Below are 25972 nucleotides of genomic sequence, written 5' to 3'. Positions count from 1 at the left end.
GCCATATCGGCCAGCCCTATAATTAGATATAATTTGAAAATTATTCATATTTAAGTAAAATATTTAAATTTAGCTAAAACATGAAGATGTTTGCCATTTGCCCGGATTAAATATGTGCCGACTAGAAGACATGTTATTGGCTGCATTTGATTTCAGAGTCTGTCTGCTCACAAACAAGTGAACTCGAGTTCAGCGACACTGATCTCAACTCTGACCTTTGCCCTTAAAGTCATATCATCTAACACCTGGGAAACGCTCCTGGACGCCATATTCCTTTGCAATGCTACGTTCAGCACACTGTTATTTGTGATGCATTAATCCTAATCTCAGATGTTATTTCGGATGGATTGTGTGCAAATTGAGATGTTTTCCATGTCATTTTGCAGCACAACATTGTGTAGTAAGCTGGTAAACAAGCATTTGGTTTTAGCAGGTATTTCTTTCTCTTCCTCCCCTCATATATTATCTTGTGTAACAAAAGCAGGCTCCTGATTTACATAGTATTTATGTGATGCTTTATCTTCAGACCTCAGCTAGCTTCACTCTGACTTCAGCAGTTCTGCTTCACTGCACACACTGGCATGGAAACCGTTCACAGAAGAGTCAAGATGAACAACACTGACAGGAGTAGAAAATAAGACTATGGCTATAGAGTGTCACACCGGATGTGTTCCTGTATTTGTGTTTTAGTTTGCATAGCTATCGGTTTCTTCTTATTTGATTATCAGAGAGCCCGAATGGAGAATGTTTCCTTAAATCCTCCTTCTACTACATAGTCTACATTTCGGCACACTGTGGATTTTTTATTTTTTATAAATGTGAATAATTAGGCTGTTACTTTGTGTGTGTGTGTGTATATATATATATATATATATATATATATATATAATTATCTAACCGCCAATATACTAACAAAGCCCAAAGTCCAAGAAATGTTGTTAGTGCATATTGACTCTTGAGATTTTGCATATTGTTTATATTACGGTATGTAAATATACCACCCCTATATGCCGTCATATCTTGAGCCCTGTTCATCGTTAGCACTCTGCGTATTTGTGGTCTAAACAATTGTTCAAAAGTTTGTGCAACTACCTCAAGTGATGATTTCATTAATGCTGCTTGCTAGGGCTGGATTAACCATTAGGGCAACTGGGCACTTGCCCAGGGGCCCACGACATCTAAGGGGCCCTGGGCACCAGGGGCGGAGTGGCAATCGGGAGAGTCGGGAGTTTCCCCGGTGGGCCGGTAGTGTTTTGAGGCCGCGAGGGCCTGTCTGATAAAATGTATTCATTGCAAGTTCCGTTCGCCATGCTTCCTTGTGGCCCAAGCGAGGGGAAGAAAAAAAATATTTTAGATAACGGAGCGTATATTTGCACTTAGTGCCTGTCTTTTTAGCAAAAAGACGCCCATCACGGAATCGCTACAGTGGCGTAGGTCGTAGGGCTGTCACTTTTGTGGAAAAATCCTGATCGATTTTTGAGACATAAGTGTTCATTGAATCGATTGTAAAATCCCCCCCCTAGAGGCACAGAGGTCCTCCCCCCAACATAGTTTTACAAATTCCTATGGGAAAGAACGACCTGAACTTTACTCCAGTATAGTACAACAAAGTTCCTTTTAAGTCAGTAAAACTGTAAATGCCATATTAAAATGTCCTTGGACAAAATATACATTTGGCCTGCCTAAGGGGGGGCCTACAAGACATTGTGCCCAGGGGCCTCTGAACTCTTAATCCGGCCCTGCTGTAGATGGTGTCTGTGTGTCGTCCTGTTTATTCTGTTCTGCCGTCAATACATACTTAACCAGCCTGTTCAGCCCAGCATTCAGGACACAGATTAGTAAGCTAATCAGGCATGGGCCTCAGACCAAAGTTTCATGAGCTGGTATGTTCTGTGCAGGAATGGAGAGAAAATGCAAAAAGGAAAGTCCAAAACCTGCTTGAAGGGGCTCAGTTCATGCATTTAGTGTCTAATCTCGAGAGGAAAGATCTGTGATGGTATTGTAACTATGTAGCCTATCTTTTGTCATCTCAAAAGAATGTATAGACTAGATAACATTGACTTCGTTCTGAGATTTGATTGTTTTTGCACCCCTTGGGCATTTGAGTAAATGCTATGGGTCAAGTGAAAAGCCTTTACTAGCGAGCTAAATGAAGGCAAAATCAGGTGTTCACACAAACACACCCCACAGGTGTCATGTTAAAGTTTCACCGCCACAATAGCCTGAGGTTTGTTTATAGATGGTGCACATATCGGATGATTTCAGCCACGTTTGCCTTCCGTTAGAGGCATTTAACAAAGATCAAACCATTTAAGGTGCAGCGATGTAGGATTTGTGTTTAGGATTGTCTTTTGCAAGTAGCACAGCACAATATGCTGGAGCATGAAGGGTCCATATCACTTGGGCATTTGGGCTTATGATTCACTGTCAGGTATTTTTTGGGTTAAACGCCACTGGGTCTCCCTCACCGACAAGTAAGGCATAAAAAAAATTTTTGTTTGGTTCCGGTTTCCGACCGACCCTGTCAATTTATGTGCGACCCAAATTTATTTTATGAGCTTGGGGAAGAAATAATAAAAAAATTAATAAATACGCAAATAAAAAACTTTGAGGCGAACTATAATTTACGTTTTTGTACAGCACCGTATTTTTATAGCACGCGATGCAAGATGCCTGTTGTCCTCCAGCAAAACAAACAGGCAGCTACATGGTCGTTCACACATCGTTCGTCAAACTGAACTATAATACATATACAAGTCTTTTTTTTTTTTTTTTTGTCATTTAGGACACTTTTATTCATATACCCACACATACAAATGCATGCATTCATAGGCACGCACAAACACCACATGATGCGTTAAAGAGTAACCTCCATCCGCCTCCCAAGTTTCATTAAAAATCATCCCAAATCCCAATACCCTCTTCTGCTGTCTACCACTTCTTTCGCCATGTATTTGTTCGTTTCTTTTATTATTTTATGCAATCCAAAACACTCTAACCTGCCGCGCTTCGTATCTCCAGAGCCCGTCTAACTTGTCCGGGGGACAAATGGATTTTTGAAGGACAAGTTAGAGAATTTTACTTGCCCGAACGGACAAGTAGCCTGATTAGAACATCAATAACAAACAAAAAAATAACTAGGGAATCACTAAACCGAGAGAATGATTCTGATTTTATTACATTTATTGTAAGTTGCGATCGATTGTGGATAATAAATGCATTAGCCTGCTGACGGTGAGGTTGCGCTGTTGACGCTCGCGCAGCCTCTCGAGGAGAAATCGACACACATGAGCGCAGCGCACACACACACACAGTTAACAACATACTGCCTATAAAAAATCTAAATGTGGAGTTTCTATATTTTAACATGTGTTAAGCAGCCTCAATTATTTTTCCTGAATACCATATCACGATTGAAAATGTGACATTGATTTCCTACAACAGTTCAATAAACAGTTAAAATTAAGTCACTTACATTTTAGATGAATATTGGCTGTTTTTGTTCTGTTGCTGCAGCGAAAATAGTTCCAAACAAAAATCACAGCAGAACCACGGCGCATCTCACAGGAACACTCGACCTGTTTTCATTATTGAATGATTCAGCATTTTGACCGAATCGGTTGAGTCAAAGATTCAATGACCCATTCATTAACATCTGTCTCATTCTTGAATGAATCAACCGTTTAAACGAATCGTTTGAATTAATGAATCAATGACTCACTCATTAATACGGCCGCCTGCCGCCACCTATTGGCAGTTTAGTGTTATGTTTATAAGTAGCCTAGTATACTTCTTTCCAATGTTTCTTATTTATACATTTAAATAAATTTCATAACATTATTTTATGCAATTGTAATTTTTCAGTGTAAAATATTTAATTTTATCAGCCCTACCTAGGGTAACAGTATGCTTCATCTTTCATTTTAAATTCCTAAATTTGATCAATAAATTCATTTATTTAGAATAAGACGACACTATAGGGCATTTAATAAGATTGGGCGAGGGGATTCCCTTCAAAGGTGCAGATATTACAATATCCCAATTTAAATATCAAAGCTGATTGAACACTGATGAGAATATTGCTTCAGAATAAATAAATAAAATTTAAAAAAATCCGGACAAGCAACTTTTTTGATGTGAATGACAGATTTACTTGTTCGGAGGGCAAGCACATGAAAAGGCTTAAGGTCGAGCCCTGAATAATTTCCTACCTATCCCTTGCTGCCACAAAAAAAAAAAAAAAAAAAATCCCTACCGACCATTACCTCAACTGACAACAAACCGGAACCAAACTTTTTTTTTTTTTATGCCTAATGAGCCGCAGCTGGACACACACACACACACACACACACACACACACACACACACACACACACAGAGACTCATGTTTTGGCTTTACATTCTCTTAGGGATTTATAAACCTGTATTCTGCGTTTTAATAAGTCTCAGTAGAGAACTGATGACTAGATTAGATTGTATTACTGTAGTATTGAAGTCTGTGTGTGTTCAGGGCTGGTAGAAACTGAGGTTATTCTGACTGACTGAAATATGAAACAATGAAGCATTTCATCAATGTCCCTTTTTCTGGAATATAATGATTTCAGAAATTGCCCTCAGTAATCATTTGAGACCTTGCCCATTGTTTGTCTCAGAAAGGTGGTATCTGATATCCTGCATTTTTGGTAAGTGGGTAAATTGGGTCGGATGGAGTTTGGCCTGGGATAAATCAGGAGCAACATTGTCCTGAAATCTAGAGCAAGTGACGGCCGTCACCTCCTCAGGGATCGCACACAGAAATAGATCGGATAATATCCTGATAGCTCAGTTCCAACGCATAACAAGCTGCCTGTGTAGGCAGTTCATGAATTCAGAGACACATTAGAGAGATTCAGAGAACATTAGTGGTGCAACGGATCACAAAACTCACAGTTCGGATCATTTTGATGGTTTTTGAGTTACGGATCAAGCATTTTTCGGATCAGCAAAAAAAAAAACAGGGGGGGGCAAATGTAACTTTCCTTTACATGTATTACTTAAAGCTCACTTTAAGTACTTTGATGCCACAGCAAAGACTACTAGCCTAACTAATAAAGTTCAAACATTATTAAAGACAAGTGAACAGTCAGTAATAAAATACGAACTTTAAATACAAAAATTACAAGCTTATATAACAAAGTTACTAACAGTAGTATTCAGGTACAGAAATTAATAGTTAGGCCTAAATGTAAAATAACACTATTTGTTTACTGTAGAAATTAAATATAGGTTCATCTTTGTTAAAGCTGTATTCTTTTATTTTATTTTATTAACATTAATGACACAGACAACAGCAGGAATATTAGGCTGCTGTCACTTTAAGACAGAATGCACGGACCGAATATACTGACACATCCGGTTTCTTTCTCAACTGTTCACTTATGACATAACTGAGAGAATACATGTCGAGACGGGTATTTTGACATCATTTTGTGTAAATGTATCCGTTTACGCGCTAATAAACGTGAAAAAGGAATCAATTCGGTGTTCGAGCGCTGTCTGAAACGCATCTCTATCTCTGTGTGTGCGGCTGTTCAAAATCGTTTGAATGTGTAAATTGGCAAGACAAAACACGTCCAAATGATAGAGTTGATGGATAACCATCTATGATGATTAAACTTAGCAGTTAATCCGCGAATCTCATGCGTGCCGAACCGTGGGTCCTGATCGTTGCACCCCTACCCAACATTCATTTTTAAATAGCTTTTTGCGGTTTCACGATTTGACAGATTTCACAGATCACGATTAGATTGTTCAACCCTACTTTTAATTTATTCATCCAAAATTTGCCAAATTCTGTGACATTCATTCCGCATTCTACAGTACATTCGATTTTTGTCAATAAACTGCAATTCCGTTCATGTTTTCCTGTGTATTTCCTGTATTATGTAGAATAGGGTGTTTTTGTTTTTGCATGAGTCGTCAATGACTTTTGCTAAAATGCAGTGACTTATGTCTTTGCTTGTTGTGATTGTGTTTGTCCTTTATCCATTCCCCCCTCGTCTAGACGCACCATCTGCCCATAGCTTGTTTATCCACTCCTCCCCCACTGTGGAATTATGGGTAGCACTCTTTAAAGATCAGTATTTGTGGGAGCCATAATACATGCTATTATGTGGGTGATGTCATGTAAAGGATGGCAATACTTTTCTTTTTTCCTTTACAGCAGTCAGATGACGTGTTCGAATTTTTAATCTCACGATTGCTACAGAAATGGCTTTGTTGTGCCTCATTTCCAAAAGCATAATTTGGGGTATTATTCGGATGCATAACCTGAACGGAATTGAGGGACATTGTGCCTAAGTTTGGATTAAACAAGCATAATGTTTAACAAAAAACCATAGCTATTATTGATTGGTGTGTGAGATGACACAGCAGGAGATTGATTGGTTTTAGTGCAGGAATCAATAACAGTTTAACCAGATTGCTGATTCTGATGTGCTGTTTGCTTCAGTATCTGTCACAGATCACAGGATGCTTGCAGATGTTGAGACCTGAAACACAGTTAAACATCTCTCAAGCCATATATTTTATGTTTACCCATGGATTCATAAGCCTATTTGGCATCTCTTTTCAAGGAATTGTTTAATTTTCAAGCTGAGATCTGTCAGGTCATAAACTTTCTTATTCTTACAGTCACTTCCTAAAAGAGTGTGTGAGGGGGAATGATCTCCGGTCCTTAAAGGGATAGTTCGGCCAAAAATGATATTTAACACATGCATTACTCACCCTCAAGCCGTTCGAGATGCATATGTCAATCTTGTTTCAGACGAACACATTTTCAGTTATTTTAGAAAATGTCTTAGACCCTTCAGTGGATATAATGTGAAGCAATGGGGTCCACCTCCTTCAAGTCCAAAAATGTGCATACATCCTTCACAAAAGTAATCCATCCGGCTCCAGGGGGATAAACGAAGGCCTTCTGAGGGTAATCCGTGCGGTTTTGTCGTAAAAATATACATATAAAACTTTATAAATGAAAATATCTGACTTCCGGGAACGATCGACGCGCGTTCACGGGTGATGGAAGTCGGCGTACGAGGTAGGACGTAGCGTAGGAACCGTCGTGACGTAGAACGAACGCGCCTGCGCAGCCAGAGTGCAGAGCAAAACAAAACTACACTCAGTTCACCCGTGAACGCGCGTCGATCGTTGCCGGAAGTCAGATATTTTCATTTATAAAGTTTTAAATATGTATATTTTTACGACAAAACCGCACGGATTACCCTCAGAAGGCCTTCGTTTATCCCCCTGGAGCCGGATGGATTACTTTTGTGAAGGATGTATGCACATTTTGGGACTTGAAGGAGGTGGACCCCATTGCTTCACATTATATCCACTGAAGGGTCTAAGACATTTTCTAAAATAACTGAAAATGTGTTCGTCTGAAACAAGATTGACATATGCATCTCGAACGGCTTGAGGGTGAGTAATGCATGTGTTAAATATCATTTTTGGCCGAACTACCCCTTTAAGTAAATCAACAAGATGTAGAGCAAGCAACTTTGACTTTTTGGAACTTCTTTAACACTATGTCTTGTATTTTTTATTTGCACAGTGATATACACATTTTATGTACAATATGAGACTAGTATGTGTTTGTTTACACCTGTATATACATATTGGATCTCTCTCTATGGTTGGCATGTTAACTTTATGAAATCAAAGTATGTTTACAGTTTGTGAAAGTTGTAAAAACATTTCTTGGATACAATTTACTGTTCTAATATATATCATAAATATTTAGTATTTTAAAATATTTGATATATATAAAATATTGTATTATTTTAACAAAATTATATTGTATTATTTTAATAATAATTTAATATATTTTTTGTTTAATAATTTTAAAGCTAAAAACAATATAAATATTTTTGTTTAATATTTTAAAATGAGTTAAAATGAATTTAATATTCATTAAGATTATTATTCATATTAAAATTAATTTATTTTGTATGATTTATATTTGATAAATTATGTAATACGATTTAAGTAATATTTTATATGAATAAATGGTTTATATTCCTATTATATCCCCTTTTTAAATTCTATGATGATGTCTTAAGAGCACCATTACAGTCGACAGCGATATACCTAGATGTTTCAAAAAGAAATAAAGCACTTTGTATTTTCAATTCTCTGATGAATAAACAGTTTGGGGTTTTCCCCCTTCCCTCTATCTGTGTCATTCAGGCTCTGACTACCTTCTCAGAGCAGATGAGAAGTCGTCATCATGGAGTCGCCCGGACTCATCTGCCTCGGGACAGTACACCTACACCATTCCCAGCCCTACAGAGACACACATCATTACCAGACCAGGTCACACACACACACACACACACACACTGTTAGCTGTATATGCAAACATCATCTCCAGCTTTACTGCCTGAACTCATCCAGCATGTGTGCTTGTGTTTGCAGAGCCTCTCATGCAGAAGATCGATGAAAGGCAGAGACTCGCACGTGAACGGAGGGAGGAGCTGGAGAAGCAGAATGGTATGACAAACACACACATTGTTATTAAAGACAATGTCAGAGTGCCTTTGCAACACATTTAACTTGCATAACGTTACACATTTCAGAATGAAGCAGTATTTTTTATTTAACCTTTATTTAACCAGGTTTGTCTCATTGAGATATAAAATCTCTTTTTCAAGAGAGACCTGGCCAAGATAGCAGAACAATTTAGATCACACAATCACAAAACAAACACAAAAAAGGCAAAAAATACACATCTCAATTACAATTCAATTTAAATAAAAGTGCCATTAATTAAAACATTTGCACGTGTGGATGGACTCATGTTCTATAGTTTTAACATAGCCTTTAAAATCATTTAAGGAAATTAGACACTGTAGTTTAAGTGTTTTCTGTAGATCATTGCAAGTAGAAGGTGCAACAAACATGAAAGCCTTTTTGAGCGACTAAAAAGTTTATTCAATGTTAAATTAGGTGGACGGGACTTTTTTTTTTAAAATCATGATTATTTTTAATCATGATTTGATTGGCATTTGAATGTTATGTTTTGTTTACTGTTATTAGTTTTTTGACAACTTAATTGTTCTCTTTTTAACTTCTTAACAAAGACACTTTTTTTTTTGAGGTACTGCATACAAAACCGATACAAAAGATAAAGGATGCATGTTTGGTATGTAAGAGATGCTTTGTTTTTATAATTCTTGTTTTGCATCGGAGAATGATGGGAAGTGTAGTTTAGTCATGCAAGACTGTCATCTCATAAATAATATAAATGATTAGTGCTTTCTAGCAAGCTTCATCCACAGAGTACACAAAATGTAAAAAACAAACAACACAATCACTGATAAAACTTAAAGTTAATAATATCAATTTTTACATATTCTTTAACTCAGGTATTACATTTGCTGACTTGACTCGAATGCATCCTAAGAATGGGCCGGTTATTAAGATGTACATGGGTTCAGTTTTGATTTCATGGTGGAGTTTCAACAGAGTTGCAGTGGTTTACTATGCAAACACACGGATACTGTCGAACTGACCTTTGATCAGAGACTCACTCATTCCTATCGAGAGTCATAATGAATGATCAGTTTAGTATAAAAGCAGTTACATGTTCACGTGTTGTTCTTGTTGTTTCTGTGAGTTGTTGGAATGTGTCTATCATGGGAATTTGTTAAATCAAACCTTCTTCACCATGTAAAGCTCAGGGGTTCCCTTCTTGCACTTGTTCCTGAGCTTGCCTTTTTTTTTTTTTTTTTTTTTTTTTTTTACACATTTTGCTCTTTCTTGTGTCTGTCTGTTTTCCCTGTTTGTAACTGCATGACTAACTTGAAGGGGCAGGTTGCTGTGGCGAGATGCAGTTGTTTTGTAAACTCTTGGCAAGGTTGTTGTTACCAGGACACCCAGTTTTATGTAAGGGGTTATAGGCCAAGACAGAGAGGCCAGAGAGAGATTGGCAGATTAATTTCGCTCGCTTTTGATGACTGGAGTGCTTGGTTGCAAATGAAATTGATAATCCACAATGTTGACTATTAACATCTGCCTTTCTTATTATTTATTCCACCATCTCTTACAGCTTTAGCATTAAACTTTACATTTAAAGTGATAGTAAACATTCTGTCACCATTTACTCACCATCTTGTTGTTCCAAACCCATAAGACTTTGGTTAATCTTTGAAACACAAATTAAGATATTTTAATGCAAACTGAAATTTTTGTCCCTCCATTGAAAGTCCAGGCAACCAAAACTTAGAAGATCATAAGCAAGATCATAAAATGAATCCATATGATTCAGTTAATTTAGGCTTTTACTTACACTGACACACATACATGGAAGTGCATGCGTGACGCACGAAAACCAATTAAGTTTGTTCTACCATGTGACGTACCATAAGCTTCTTTGTTTAACATATGAAAAGGCTCATATGCATCAAGTTCAAGAGGGTGCTTAAAAAGATCAGTTGTATCAAATTAAATTTCATAAATGGTTTAACAAATGTCTTAATTATCATTTTAAGAGATCTTAAATTTGTGGATGGAAAAACGGGAATCGCGATACAGCGCATTCTACAAACTCGCAGTTTCAGAGCAGTTCGTAATCAACAAATCCTGTTGACAAAAATATGTTGTAGATGGTTGTTAGAGTGCTTATTTTATTGGTTACAAAATAAACTGTATCTGTTATTTAATTCAACGTAAACTCTTGTAGCTTCTGTCTGGGCTGCCCTGTCACAGGATGGAAAGACTAAAAACACTATTTGCACATATAATTCAGTATATAGATTTTATTAGTGTCGGCACTCGGGACATTAATCTATACTTTTTGTAAATGAATAAATGGGTTTTTGTGTGAACTATCCCTTTAAAGACTTGTTATCTGCTAATATCTGTGAAATTAGTAATAATTCTTACAGGTTTTGAGGTCCAATATAGTTGTGATGCCCTGTCCTTCAATAACAGCCTCTTTGCAAATCTCGAATATGACTGGATGAACTTACATTATCAGGGATCCCTCTTTCATTCTGGGATCCTTATCCAGGAACAGAACATATTTGGTAGGGCATTCCCACATCTAGATATCAGCTGGGCTATTTAGGCCTATTTAGACCTTCCTTCATTGTTCCAGTAGTCATGACAATGTTAAAAATTGTGATTTCCAGACCTTAAGTTACACTGGAAAAGTTGTGTTAGAGTTGAAATTATAAACAAATCACTATGCATAAGTCTTTCTGAATTTGGGGTATATGTTATAGGGCCAGCAAAAAGATCCACGACTTGACTAAGGGAATTCACTGTGTGTGTGTGTGCAGCTGTACGGGGGTCCAAGTGGTTGGAGAGAGAGGAGAGAGCCCGACAGTTTCATGAGAGACAGCTGGAAGAGCGCAGGAAAAGGATGGAGGAGCAGCGGGTGAAAGAGGAGAGGAGACGAGCTGCTGTGGAGGAGAAACGACGGCAGAAACTGGAGGAGGAAAAGGTGAGGACATCGGGGAAAGCCCTTCACTGAAGTGGAATTTTTTCAGCTGTTTGTATATATTCACTCCCTATAGATTTAGTTTTCATTATTTATCTTTATATTTCTCATCAGTCATTATTAAAGCACAATTACATCAGTGGTTCTCAACAGTTTTGACTCCAAGCCCGTTTGACCACGACTATATTTGAAGGCCGTCTTACAGTATCTAAGCCCCTCTGCTACTGTACTTCTGTTGTAATAAAAATAAACATAACTTTTTTTTTAATAGCAATTTTTTTATCTTTTATTATGCTTTTTCACTTTTTCAACTTTAGTTAGTGTTAATGTTATAAAGCTCAAAGTCCACTCCAAAGGGAGATATTGTATTTTTACAGAATCCACTTTCCAAGAACTACGACGTGTCTTTTCCTTGGCTTTATGAATTCACAATGTTCCTCATTTAAATAAGCCCCGCCCACAGAATACGCAAAAAAGGGGACGAGGCCTGGTTGAGCTGCTGCTATGTCTAAGAGATGCTGTTTTTTCAACCCCTTTTCTAAAACTCATATGTTTGATCTTCCTAAGGCTGAAGACAACTGATTTTAAACACTGCTCCTGCACATTGCAATGTTTAATCTGTCCTGTGAACGTCCTTTGAAATCCGAGCTTGAAATCCGTTCTGCACGATCCTCTTGTTCATTAACATTGTCAGGGTCTGAATCAGGCTCGAATTGGATTGAAATTGCCACTATCCTTAATATTTACACTAGAGCAGAACTCACAGTTGAGTTATGGACATTTTCCTCAACACACGCTAAGCTGTGCCAATCACAACGCACTGGTCCAGCTAACCAATCACAGCACATTTCGTATTTTGGAAGGACGGGCTTTATCTAAATCAGCGTGTTCAAGCCAGACTGGGGAGAGAGGTGCTGTAATATACAATATGTGAAAAATAATGCAAGCATGAACAATCAAGCATGACAGCATATTCTAGTACCCTTCAAAAACAAAATCAAGACTTTGTAAAAAGGCATAATTGGACCCCTTTAATAGTGCTTGAGAACCATAACATTGTCATCACTGTGAAGGTATACAGATTAGAGATGCACCGATTACAATTTTCTAGGCCGATTCCGATTTCCGATTTTTCTTGAGTTTGACCTGCCGATACCGATTTTAGCCGATTCCGATTTAATTTTTTCTAACCACTTTAAATAGTTTGGGAAATAATAAAAACAAGTTTAAATGGGTACATTTTCTATAAATATTTTTGAGTATTCATTTTCTTTTCTAACATAGCCTACTCCAGTTCTTTTTAAAACACACCAGACATGCAAATTCTGTGCATTTTTGGCACTTTTGGTGTGAAATCATAATTATTTTGTCCATCAAAATTGTGCTTTAAACGCTGCTCACGCGACGCTCCTGCTCGACGCTCACGCGCTGCTCCTGCTCCCGGTGTGAATGCACTCATTGATTAACATGCACGCCGAAACCCGCGCTTCACTGCTGCTCACGCGACGCTCCTGCTCGACGCTCACGAGCTGCTCCCGCTCCCGGTGTGAATGCACTCATTGATTAACATGCACGCCGAAAAAAAACCCCGCGCTGCTCACGTTTGCGGTGTGAAACGGCCGTAATTCACGAGGTTTCCTACATGTGCGTTCCGTGTGCACGTGTGATGCTGATGTTGCGCGATGTTAATCATGTGGCGCCCGAGTGCATTTGACCGGCATAAAATCGGAATATGTCAGACTGACCGGCCGGTCGCCGATCATGGCCGATCACGTGAAAATCGGCCGATTCCGGTCACCAGCCGATCAATCGGTGCATCTCTAATACAGATACCCTTTCCTCATTATTGTAATACTACAGGAAATAATAAAGGCAAACCATACATCTTGTAAAAAGATCACAATAATATAGACTGCAGGATAAACATGCGTTTATCCAATAAATTGCTCTCTGGAAAGTAAATGTCCTTGTGTGTTTCAGGCCCGGTATGAGGCTGTTATCAGGAGGACCATGGAGAGGGGTCAGAGAGCCAGGCCGAAGCCGAACCGCTGGAGCTGGGGTGGAACACTCTCCGCTAGCACGTCACACAACAGCGGTAAACACACACGTGCACAGAATGATTCGTAGAAAGGATGTGTAGAAAACCTACTACGATTAATTGTGGTTCCCTGATGCAAGCTCCCTTTGGCCTGGTTTTGAAGTTCTAATATTAGTGCCTTTTTATAATGTTTAAATATAAATTTAATATGTTTATGTATGCAGAACAGCACATTTATTTTATTCTCTGCTCACATTTGCTGACTCAGAGCCATGAGCTCACCTCACACCCCCCTTTGTTTCCTTTATTTTCTGCTCCATCAATATCTCTCTCACTCTCTCAATGTATGGTTCTGTATTTCTCTTCTTCCCTCATCCTTTCACTGCTTCTCTCTCTCTCTCTCTCTCTCTCTCCTCTCTCTCTCTCTCTCTCTCTCTCTCTCTCTCTCTCTCTCTCTCTCTCTCTCTCTCTCTCTCTCTCTCTCTCTCTCTCTCTCTCTCTCTCTCTCTCTCTCTCTCTCTCTCTCTCTCTCAGGTTTTGATGAGTCTGCTCTCTTTTCATTGGATCTAGCTGGGCTGGAGCACTATCATGGTGTTTTCAGCTTCACGCGTCAGCAGCAGTTTCGCTCCAAATGTGAATATAACCGGCAGTGTAGAGCAGCCGACTAGCACTATTAGCTAGAACTTGTAGCATTGCCTATAAATTATTAGTTTCCTTTCCCGTAAGTGGTTAGCATGGAGCCAAAAACATAAACAAACTGCTTAACAGTAGTATTTTAGATGACTCATAGCCATTTTGTAGTTTCTGTTTTAAAGGGGACATGTATCTCTTTGTCACATTTTTTGCTTATAGTCCACTTTTTTGCACCAACCCTTTTTTTTGCTTTTACACCTTCAAGTATAAAAGCTTAAGCCTTTAGATCACTTTAAAAAAAAAAAATATTGTGAGGAACATTTCAGGTGTGTCCAAACTTTTGACTAGTTCAGTACATCAAAAGTATTTTTAAGTCTTTGAGCAAGAAACATCCTATTTTCCATGATATGACCCCTTTAAAATCAGGTAATATCAATATAGGTGATATTAGATCACAGATGTCCTGTTAGTTTTAAAGTCGTCAATGTGTCTGTCCATTTTGGGACACATATGGAAGGCAGGTTGTGATAAAGTGCTGTCATCCTCACTAGTCTTTAGTACATGTAGCTAAGCACTTTAGATTGCTTTTAAAAATTAGCATCCATTAGCTGCTGCAAGCATACACACAGTAGAAAAGGTCTCAGTAAAGCCTCTTATGCCCTCTTCCCCATTTTCTATCTTTCTTTAGTCCTTTCTTCAGTGCATTTTTCTGTATTACGCCTTTAAGTTTTGCATCTCATGTGGTTATTTTTTTGTCTGTGTGTTTGTAGATGCTGACAGAAGGTCAGTCTCCACTATGAATCTGTCCAAACACACAGATCCAGTAATTTCCAAACGCCTGTCATCTTCCTCAGCCACCTTGCTGAATTCCCCAGATAGAGGTAAAAAATCTTTACACAATCTCATAGCCAAACAAGTCCCTTTTTAGATGAAGAATTTACCAAGGATCCCCTTTTTGAATTTACCCATTATTGATATTTTTTGTGCATGTGTTTTTGTGTGATTTTTGCTGTACCGTCCAAGCCTTACAGAAGCGGACATCTCTCTCGTCATCTTGCTTGATTAAAAAAACGCTATCTAAATCCCAAATATCCAGAGAGAAGATCCCTCAGGACAAACCAGCAGGTGGATTTTAGAAATCCAGAAGTCTTTTTTTGCTCTTTTATGGGTTCAAACCTGTGCTACCCAGGGCTTCAGACTGCAAAGTAACTGATCATAAATGAAGTAACAAGCATGAATGAACAGTTAGCGACAAATTACAGAACCTTTTTTTGACATGTGACTTCAATTAAACATGTTAATTCTGTTTCAATCTAAGCACTAACATACAGTGCAATAGTGCCCACATTTCGCTATGAAGCGAATCATAACATTACAAACTTTAATTTGTAGCAAAAAAGTATTTGATATTCGGACAAAACAGCAAAGATAACGCTATGTAAAGAGGGAAAGAACTTTAATCCCATGAAGCATTGCAAATTATATAATCGAATTAAAAGTAATGATGAGATATAAAAAAATATTCAAAGTTGTTGATACCTACAGAAACAATATAATTTAAGTGTACTGAAAAATATGTTTGTATGCTTTTAACACAAGCATATACCATTGATTAATAACCTCTGAACTCACAATAAGTCTGTCTTTAAATGTTTAAGTTATCGTTAAAAATCTTTTTTCATATGGAGAAAATGTTCCAGTTTTTACTCAACGTTGCACTTTATTGCATCCACACAATGTAAGCATGACCAAGTGCTTCTAAACAAAATAATAGCAAATCTATAATAATGCCATTCTGTAATTTGTCGTTTTTAGTCTTGAGCCCTGAGTCATGCAGTCTCTTCCAGCATTATTGCATGTTAAAGTTTGTGTAGGGTTTATACATTAGCTAATAATAGTTAAGCTATAAAAATAGTGGGGGAAAAGTTGTACTGTGTGTGCACTGCTGCATGCTTTATTTGAGGGCTTCACTGGCATTTGACTGTATATTGTTTTTGATATTTAGTTCTTGCATGTTTTTTTCCTACAGCAGTTGGACACCTTTTTTTAAAGACAACATGAAAACAAAACAGATTTATTTAAAAAAAATATATATATATATTTTATTCTGCACAATTAATCCGTGCATGTTATTTTAAAGAAACCATTTGTTTTCCGGAATTTAATGTAGTATCTGACTTAAGTTTTTTGCTGCGCGACTGGCCATGTGCGGTGGTCAAAATAATATTAATTTCATAGCTGACATTTCATAATCCAGTCAAATCATGATGGATAAAATGAAGTCCCACCCTGAAATATTATTTCATTTAGACATTAAATGGGGTGTTTTTGCAGCTTCATGTTGTCTTTCCACTGGTGGTTATGTTTAGGGTAACTAACTCTGTTTTTCCTTGATTGGTTGGTCTCACTTAACTCAAAACATTTTAAAACATGCATGATTCACTGTCACCAGCAGATGATGCAAATGGGTAACCTATTCTTAGCATATGAAGTTATGAATACATGTGATGGGATTCATGTGTGTCAAGTGCTTTACTTTTGCATGTTTAAGCTGCTTATTTAGCTTTTGTTGAGAATGTGCATGTGTGTGTGTGCTGTCCAGGTACGCGTCGCATGCCTCTTACCACATGGGAGAATACAATGATCACTCGACTACAGACACCAACACACTCCTACCTGGCCAGGAGTCGCAGCGCCATGTCTTTGTCTGGAGAAGCAGGTAAAACACATGCACAGCATGAACCAATCTAATACACTTTTTTTAATGTTCATTTTGGTCACAGATAGGGTGGGAAATTAACTTTTTTGCCTATCAGCTGGTGAATGGCCAATTTAACCAGCAACCTTTTTAATTTTTTGTTCAATTAAAAAGTATAAAATGACATGCTACAAACCTGAAATTGAATTGTGCATGTGTTGCTTTAAATTCTTGTTAAATGTTAAGCTAAGAGACATCTTACCGGTTTCCTGCCACGTTGGTTTGTACATAAGCAAAATGACCTGACGCTGCACAAAAAGTGCCTGCATTTGTCTGGTGGCAAGTGTTAATTTTACACCCTAGCTAGTGAAGCGTTCAGTCAGACCTGACCAGTGTTGAGGTAGAATTGTTTCTTATTTAACCATGTTTTTTCAGAAGCATAACAGTAACTCGGATGTTTTAAAAATAGTATAGCTTTTCAAGCCATCTTCTGACAAGTTTTGATGAGGTGTGACTAGAAAAGAGAAAAAATATTATGATATTATATGATATGATATTATAAAAAAAATAGTATAGCTTTTATATTATGTTACTGTTATGCTTCTAAAAAAACGTATATAGCTTCAGTGTTATTAACTAAACGTTTTGATAGTAACTTGTAGAATAGCTAGAAAGTATGAGAAGCTCATAGCTTGACGATGCATTTTCAAAGTAGCTTTTACTTATACTATAGCTGAACTTCAAGATGTTCAGTGTGAACACGCATTTACAAAGAAAGAGAGCAGAGAAAGAGTATTGGAGAACTGTGAGCTGTTTCTGGCAAGGCCCCTGTCTTAAAACAAAACACCTCTTTTAGACAGACTTCTCTGCCCGTGTGTGTGTGTGTGTGTACAAATAGAGCTGATGCTAATCTCTTGTGTGTATCTATATGTTCTGTCTTTTTCTTGCTAATTGTTTGGGGATTCTGTTTTCAACTGATTAAATTAAAGGCTTCTAACATGGGCAACTGCATCATCATTTGACTATGAGGAATTGAATTGTCTGCATTCAGAATGAAATACTACCCTACTGCATGCTGTGCCATACTTTTCACTGCCTGCTGTTTTTATAATTCGCAGGGCAAAAACAAAAAGTATGCAACGTTGTTGTCAACCTAATAATTTGTGTGACGTCCAGTTTTTGTTTAGGAATTAAAAATGTTATTTTGCAGTTTTATTCCAATTTAAGTTCACATTTAGACAAGTGCAATGCTTTGCATACAGTAAATGTGCAAATTAAACAGTATACATAATGCAAATTTTATGGTAGTATGCCATTACGAACATGCTCTCAGATTGTCCTCCATCAGTGATGATCAGCATTGCCTAATTTCTGTCTAGAGCTTTGTAGATACTAATACACACTTTCTTCTTCTTCCCTTTCCACTTTTCCACCACTCATTCATCCCTTTTGAACCTTTTTCTTTTGCGCACCTTCCTCCCTGTCGCTCCTCTTGTCCATAATGGATCAATTTAATTATCTCATAATACACCCTGGTTGGTTAAACTTGATCGTGGTACAGTGACCCCCGTTTGTCCTCGCTCAGCCTCCTGTCACCCAATGAGCTCCATGTCCTTCAAGTCCATCCAGTCACGCAGCGCCGAGCGACCAATCAAAGCAGGCCTTAATTTTGAGAGACCAATCAGAGCAGGGTTCATCCCTTCGGACGGCAGCTCTCGCAGAAAGACCACCCAGAATACCCTGGTATGGTATTGGTGTAAATATGTGCTTGAATTTTTTTGTGTCTGTGCAAGTGCCCTATGCTTGAGAGAGTAACTTAAGAGTCTGTGTAGGACAATTGCAACGTGTTGATCTTTGTATAATGTATTATATGGAAGTACTCTCGAAAGATGTGTGTCATGCCTCTGTGTATAGATTGACAGGAAGGATAAGGACAATGTGAGGAAGTCATGGAGTAACCTGTCATATCCCACTCCCAGTCTGAGCCTGTTTACACCCAAGAGATCTCCCTCTCCTGTCAGTCATCGCAGTAGGGTCACCAATCCATCCCCCAACAGGTATAAGCACCATTTATAAGATGAGCAATAAAAGTATATTCTGTCTGAAGGTGCATCTCATTTTCACAACCAAGAGGGGTTTTTATATTGAAAATTTGTGGAAATATTTTCACAAATTTGTCTTTATTTTTGGATGTTTTGTTGGGTAAAGAGTCAACCAGGGTTAGTAAATTAAATAAACTAAAATAATTACAAACTTCATAATCATCCTATGTTAGAACCAATCTCTGATTTCTATAATTACTACCATATATTCAGTATTTACCAATCTTCCTGTGATGTTAGAGATCCTCTTGCTGGTTCAGAGATCATGCTTATTTTATTTATAAGTAAATAATTCTCAACTCATTTTTTAAGTATAATTGCTAAACCTTATACTATAATATCTTTCAAATATATAACAATACACTAAAAATGTGATAATAAAAAACTGAATTAAAAGTTTTATTAAAATAAATATTTACATTTATTTAATTATTATAAATTTAAATCTTGAAATAGTATCTAGAAATAGTGTGTGTATGTATATATATATATATATATATTAGTATAAAAATACATTTGTGACCACAACTTTGCTATGAGTTTTGTTGGACGGTATAAAAAAAACTTTTCCCTCCTGATCTTTTTTTTTTTTTTTTTTTGTTCCTCAGGGGCTCCACTGCTAAACCCTCTCAGAAGATGTTTAACCCCAAAAAGTCCAGGTCTCCTCCTCCCCCAGCATCAATTCCACTGTCTCCTAGTAACCCCTCCTTATTGCCTGGCAATCTCAGGCCCAACAGAGTGACATCTGAGAGCCCGAGAGTTACCCCAGAACGAGAGGGGGGCAAAAAGGAGGACGTCGAACCTCCTAAAATTGAACCAGAGGCTCCTGCAACTAAACCAGAGCCTTCTGCTGGTCTGTAATACTGCGCAACCATACATGAACCATCAAGTTCGATTGAACTAGCATCATATATTATATTCCTGTGGCTCTTTCTCTTTGTAGAAGGTTCTGGAAGTTCTCCAACAGCACGGCCCTCTGCAGGCACAACAGATCCCGAGGAGGCATCTCGTCTGCTGGCTGAGAAACGACGGCAGGCCAGAGAACAGAGAGAAAGAGAAGAGGAGGAGAAGAGACAGCAGGAAGAGGCTGAAAGGTGCATGTGAGAGATTTTCATGAGCACTGTTATTATATCCTCTGTTGGGGAAGCTACTCTAAAACTAGTTGCAATAATAGCCCTGCATTTTGAAAAATATTTCTGCTGATTTGCACAAAAAAAAGCCTGATCGTATTACCTAGGGATGCACGATATTGGATTTTGGCCGATATTCGATATGCTGATATTTTCAAACTAATTTTGCCTGATGCCGATACCGATGTATTTCTATTTTTTCTTTAAGTGCAAAAAAAGCTTATAAAAGCTTCTATTAAAGTTCTCAGTCAAGATCAGTGATTGATTTCCTCTTTGTGTTTTGTTGTTTTATTAACATTAAAGGGATAGTTCTCCCCAAAATTTAAATTGTCATCATTTACTCTCTCAAGTTGTTTTAAACCCTAAATTTCTTTCTTCTGTTGAAAATAGTGCTGGGCAACGATTAAAAAATTTAATCGCGATTAATCGCATGATTTTCTTGCGATTAATCGCGATTAATCGCATTGTTACGCGCAAAATTGAATAATGAATTTTAGTAGTGTATTGCGCAGTTTTGATTTAAATGTACTGCTACAAAAGTGCAATAACATGTGGTTTGCAAAAACTTTAAACAAATAAGGTGCTTTTATACCAGCAGTATTCCCTTTACACAGTATCAATAAAATATTTCTTGTAAATCTCAACTTAAACATTAATGTAATCAAATCAAATATTTAAACAAAGCTATTTGCCACTGCCAGGGCATTACCTTTTATCTAGCTTGTTAAAACGAGTCCAGTTTTTTTTTTTTTTTTTTTTTAGCAGCAGAAACAGTCTATGTAGTCAAAGGGTCATGATCACTACTACAGATATAAGTCGACCAACGTTACTTCTCTGATAGCAGCTTAGGTTTGGTCATGGCATGCCATGGTTTCCCACGTAAGATTACATTAAACAGAGGTAAGTGAGGTGAAGTGGTCGAGCACAGGTGCAGCGACAAGCGGGTGCGTTCCTGTGAAACTGTTGCAGTCATGCTCGCCTCACGCACGCGCCCGCGCGTTGCCGAAGTTGAATTGTCTAACTTTTTTGTACACGACGCGCAGCACAAATCATTGGAAGAGAGACTGATCCTCGGCTCGCTGTTTGTGAGTTTCCAGAATCTAAATAGTTATCAGGACATCAACAGGAGGGAATTCACATGGCAGAGCATCCCCGCTAAACTAAACGCAGGCCTATCAGGTAAAGTTATGTATAATTTTAATTTAAGTTAAAAAGGCTACAGCTGCGTAGCGCACAGAAGCCGGTGCCATGGTTACTATCCATAGAGCGCCTGTCATTCACTCGCGGGGCGCTGTCTCCCTTTCTGTTCACCTGAGAGAACCTGCCAAAGCCTCTCCACTGCTTGTTTGGGTGGGTTATTTGCTGACTGACCAACATCCCACCCCTCCTGTGATCATGGTTTGACTGTAGGCCTATGTGTATTCAGAGGCAGTGAGCAACGGACTTTCAAAATAAAAAATAAAAAAACTCTGCGTTAACGCGCGATGAAAAAATTGTCGGCATTAATTAATAAATGCGTTAACGCGATAATAACGCGTTAACTTGCCCAGCACTAGTTGAAAATAAAAGTTATTTGGAAGAATCTGGCTAACCAAACAGTTGCTGTACTCCAGTGACTTCCATAGTATATTTAAGCACAAGAAAGAAATTAATACAGGTTTGGAACAACATTAGAGTGAGTAAATAATGACAGAATTTTTTTTTTTTCTGGGTAAACTATCTCTTTAAGGACAAGCGCCAGCATATTATAGATACTGTCTCTTTAAGAGCTGCATGCGACGCGTCTAATATACACGCATTTGACAAGCAGATTTTCTCTGTTTGCAGAATTAGAAAGGCTTTTAGTTCCTGTGAGCGTTGGCTGTTAGAACAGCGCATCAGCACGTGAATGACATGTTTAACTAGCAAGACTTTGACGCACATGCAAATAATGAACTTTTGTGAATTGCAGTGTCCCGTGAGCGTAACTCTACCTCTGCGTTTACATGTGATGTGATGTGATGTGAATATACGTCGCGTTGTACAGTATGTTGAGATGAAGGCGCCAGAATTGAACTGATAGAATGCACAATACTATGATTTTTCTTCAAAAGCAGATCGTGCAGACATTTTAATCGTCCACAATCAAAAACCGTGATTATCGCACACCCCTAGTTGGAAGTTTAAGTTGCTGGCGCTCATGCTTCGTTCACGGTCGTCACGTGCGCATAGGAAACACGCCAGCCTATCGGCAAGGCTCATCGGCAGTTATATTCATATCTGCCGATGATGGTCATTTTAAGCTTTTATCGGCCGATACTGATGTTGTCCCGATATCATTGTGCATCCCTAGTATTACCTAATTTTATGATGCTGTGTTCAAAAATAAAAACTTACCATCATGTACACACACACACACACACACACACACACACACACACACACACACACACACACACACACACAATGATACATATGTATCAGTTTTAATTCACCCACAGATGTAGCAGAAAACATCTGGGTCAGGATTAGGCATAAAATAATGTCATACATGAGAAAATTAGATAGTTGTAACCTGGCTCAGGGGAAGAGAGGAATCATGTATCTGTGGCAGTTTTTCTGGTGATCAAAGGATAATACAAGACTTCACCTAACAAATGGATGTTGAAATCAAAAATGCTATGAAATGCACATCATATTTTGTGGGAGGCTGTGATGTGCTAGAGCAAAACTTTAGTAATAATTCATTAAGCAAATATGTTGCAGGGTTGTGTAATCGACAGTGTTGTCTAAATGTACAACAAAGTACTATGGATTTGTTTATTTTGAAAGAATCTTTTGAATGATCATGTACCTGTGCAGGCGCAGCAGGGAGGAGATGGCCCGGAGGAAGGCAGAGGAGCGGGCCAAGAGAGAGGAGGAGGCGCAGCGGCAGGCAGAAGAGAAGAAGAGACGAGAGGAGGAGGAGGAGAAGCGATTAGAGGAGGAGAGGACACAGAGGGAGAGAGAGGAAGCTGAACGCCTGCAGAGACAGGTACACAAACATATACACACAACAATCTCATTCATTAATCACACCAAACCGATAAATAAATGCACAACACTCAATATGTGCTTTATTAAGATAACATATCAACATTAGGGCTGTAAATAGATGATTCAACATTGATTGATTTTGGCGGAATTTATTTATTTATATACACTACTGTTCAAAAGTTTTTAAAGATGCATTAAATTGACCAAAAGTACGTAAATGCATTCAAATTAATGCTCTTTTTGTTTAAATGTAAAAACCCCATTAATGCTCTAAATTTTCTTTTGAACTTTCTGTTAATCAAAGAATCTTGAATAAAAATGTACAACAAAAAAATATTAAGCAGCACAGCTGTTTTCAATATTGATAATGGCCAGAAAGATTTCTTGAGCAGCAAATCAGCATATAATGATTTCTGAAGGATCGTGTGACACTGAAGACTGGAGTAATGATGCTGAATCACTTTAATCACAGGATTAAATTACATTTTACAATATATTCACATAGAAAAGAGTTATTTTAATATGTAATATTTCATAATATTACTGTTGTTTTTGATCAAACAAATACAGCTGTTCTGAGCATAAGAGACTTTCAAAAACATTAAAGAAACTTACCGACCACAAACATTTGAAAAGTAGTGTATATGTGTATATAATTTGCCTTTAATATTTTTTTATATAAAATACATATATAATGCATAATATGTATTATTTGAATGCATATGAATATAGTAAAATTAAATGTGTACAAACAATATATTGGCACTTCCTAAAGCCACTTTTTTGTAATATGCGAACTAACCAACATTTTTTACTTAATTAATCTCAAAAACATGTTAAGTTTGACAGCCCTGAAGTGAATGCATGCTGAATAATGCATATACGTAAAATTTCAAATGCCAGTGTGTTTTTGGTGGCTCTGTATGTTCAGAAAGAAGAAGAAGAGGCTCGCCAGAGAGAAGAGGCAGAGCGTTTACGTCTGGAGAGAGAGAAACACTTCCAGAAAGAGGAGGCTGAGAGAATGGAGAGGAAGAAGGTAAACAAGTTCATTTTATTGAGTGACTTTTAAGGTAATTCCAGGATTTTACAGTTAGCTGATTGTGTTCTTGTCTGTCACAGCGCCTTGAGGAAATTATGAAACGCACACGCCGATCTGATCAGGTAAGATGTAAAGCAACTGCTGCTGTTTTTTCGGCATTGTTGTCTTTCTTTCGAAGTGCTGGCTTTTTCTCTAACACACTTTCTGTTTTACACATATTGTGTTTTGAAGAAAGCCACCCCACAGAGAAATGGCGATGTCAGCCAGCAGAGCGTACAGGATTCAGGTGAATAGTGATTTTTACATTTACATGTGCACCATAGTGTTTTTCTTACCTTTTCCTCTGATTCATGAGTTTGTCATTAATCTGACATTATTAATGTCCCTCTCTCTTGTCTGTTAGTGATTTCAATATCCAGCAGTCCCTCAGTGAGTGTGTCGACTCCTGAGACCGGACGCAGTGACAGTAACGGACACTCGGACCCCAGCTTCATCACACCCATACTGCCCACATCAGGTCACAGGTGAGATTTTTTTCATAATTATTCATATTAACAAACATGAAAAGCAGAGGCCTGGTAGTTAACGTGATTTGAAACGCATATTCAGTTTCCAACTTAGATACATTTCCCAGAATGGCAAATTATGCATGTATCCATCTATCCCTCTATCCATCTATCATCCATCTATCCATCTATCCATCCATCCATCTATCTATCTATCTATCTATCTATCTATCTATCTATCTATCTATCTATCTATCTATCTATCTATCTATCTATCTATCTATCTATCTATCTATCTATCTATCTATCTATCTATCTATCTATCTATCTATCATCTATCTATCTATCATCTATCTATCATCTATCTATCATCTATCTATCATCTATCTATCATCTATCTATCATCTATCTATCATCTATCTATCATCTATCTATCTGCCTTTATATTAAGAAATCAGTAGAAAAATCCCACTTTGCGATGCTTACTGTACATTAGGTATGTGCTATTCTAGTTTACTATTGAAATTGCTTTGAATTTTCCTAATTTCAAAGTCACTTTGGACAATTTTCTTCTAAATGAATGTTTAATGTAAAAAATGGTCTGACACTAATGTTTCTCTGCAACCCTAGTGTTGATCTGCAGCTCTCCTATCCTCTACTGGTGATAGGAGGAAGTCCAACTTTATTTTTTTTATAAGCTTTTGATAATTTATTAACAGACAGTATGGGAACTGTTTGCATTTATTCATTAAGTAAACACTTTTATCCAAAGCTACTTACAAATGAGAATACAAGCAGAAGCGGTTAATTCAACAATATGCTTAATCAGAGAAACTTGAACTTGATCTATAAAAAAAAAAAACAGTTTGTAATCTGTGACTCTTTTCTTCACTGCAAGTGTGACTGCCGAACTCAGAGAAAACGGCGCTGTCACAGAAGCCTTCGAGGAGGTCATAGAGCTTCCCATGGCGAACAAACTGTCCCGTCAAGATGGAGATGGAGAGGAAGTGGAAAATGAGGAAGAGGAGGAGAAGAGGAAGGTTCCCATATTGGCTTTTAGAGAGAATGGCAGCATGCATAACGTGAGTGGACTGGAGGAGAACCCGGCACAGTAAACTCTTCTCTCAGGTCAGTCTGGACACAACACTGATTTTTTTTTTTTTGGGTGACATACCATGTCCCCTTTACCTTATTTTGATTTTTTTCCCCCATTATAGATATATGAACATTTTATGATTGTGGAAGTGCAACCTGCAACACAGGAAATAGAGTCAGAGGGAGACCCCTCACTGTACTTCCCTTCATCTGACACTTAGATACCTAAAA

General features: G+C 37.7%; 1 protein-coding gene across 9 annotated transcripts in view; it reads left to right on the top strand.

The window, feature by feature from the left end:
* The window catches only part of map7b (microtubule-associated protein 7b), a 44327-nt gene extending 18355 nt beyond the window's left edge, over positions 1–25972 (top strand). For 3 of the 9 annotated variants that reach the window (XM_056241224.1, XM_056241222.1, XM_056241226.1), the window contains exons 2-20: positions 8230–8355; positions 8458–8532; positions 11325–11488; positions 13466–13580; positions 14058–14156; positions 14927–15037; positions 15180–15281; positions 16759–16875; positions 18416–18597; positions 18769–18911; positions 19565–19809; positions 19900–20050; positions 22928–23099; positions 24033–24137; positions 24221–24262; positions 24372–24426; positions 24544–24664; positions 25545–25774; positions 25864–25972. In XM_056241224.1, coding sequence (XP_056097199.1) covers positions 8230–8355; positions 8458–8532; positions 11325–11488; positions 13466–13580; positions 14058–14156; positions 14927–15037; positions 15180–15281; positions 16759–16875; positions 18416–18597; positions 18769–18911; positions 19565–19809; positions 19900–20050; positions 22928–23099; positions 24033–24137; positions 24221–24262; positions 24372–24426; positions 24544–24664; positions 25545–25761 — 2342 coding nt within the window. In that variant the 3' untranslated portion in view covers positions 25762–25774; positions 25864–25972. The remainder of the gene's footprint in view (positions 1–8229; positions 8356–8457; positions 8533–11324; positions 11489–13465; positions 13581–14057; positions 14157–14926; positions 15038–15179; positions 15282–16758; positions 16876–18415; positions 18598–18768; positions 18912–19564; positions 19810–19899; positions 20051–22927; positions 23100–24032; positions 24138–24220; positions 24263–24371; positions 24427–24543; positions 24665–25544; positions 25775–25863) is intronic. The other 6 variants (XM_056241223.1, XM_056241228.1, XM_056241229.1 and 3 more) reach the window with 6 other exon arrangements.

This window comes from Rhinichthys klamathensis, unplaced genomic scaffold (genome assembly GCF_029890125.1).
Source record: "Rhinichthys klamathensis goyatoka isolate OS25496 unplaced genomic scaffold, OSU_Roscu_1.1 h1tg000635l_1, whole genome shotgun sequence".
NCBI classification, from domain to species: Eukaryota; Metazoa; Chordata; class Actinopteri; order Cypriniformes; family Leuciscidae; genus Rhinichthys; species Rhinichthys klamathensis.
Note: the sequence above shows the minus strand (reverse complement) of the source record. Positions and strands in the feature narration are given on the sequence as shown.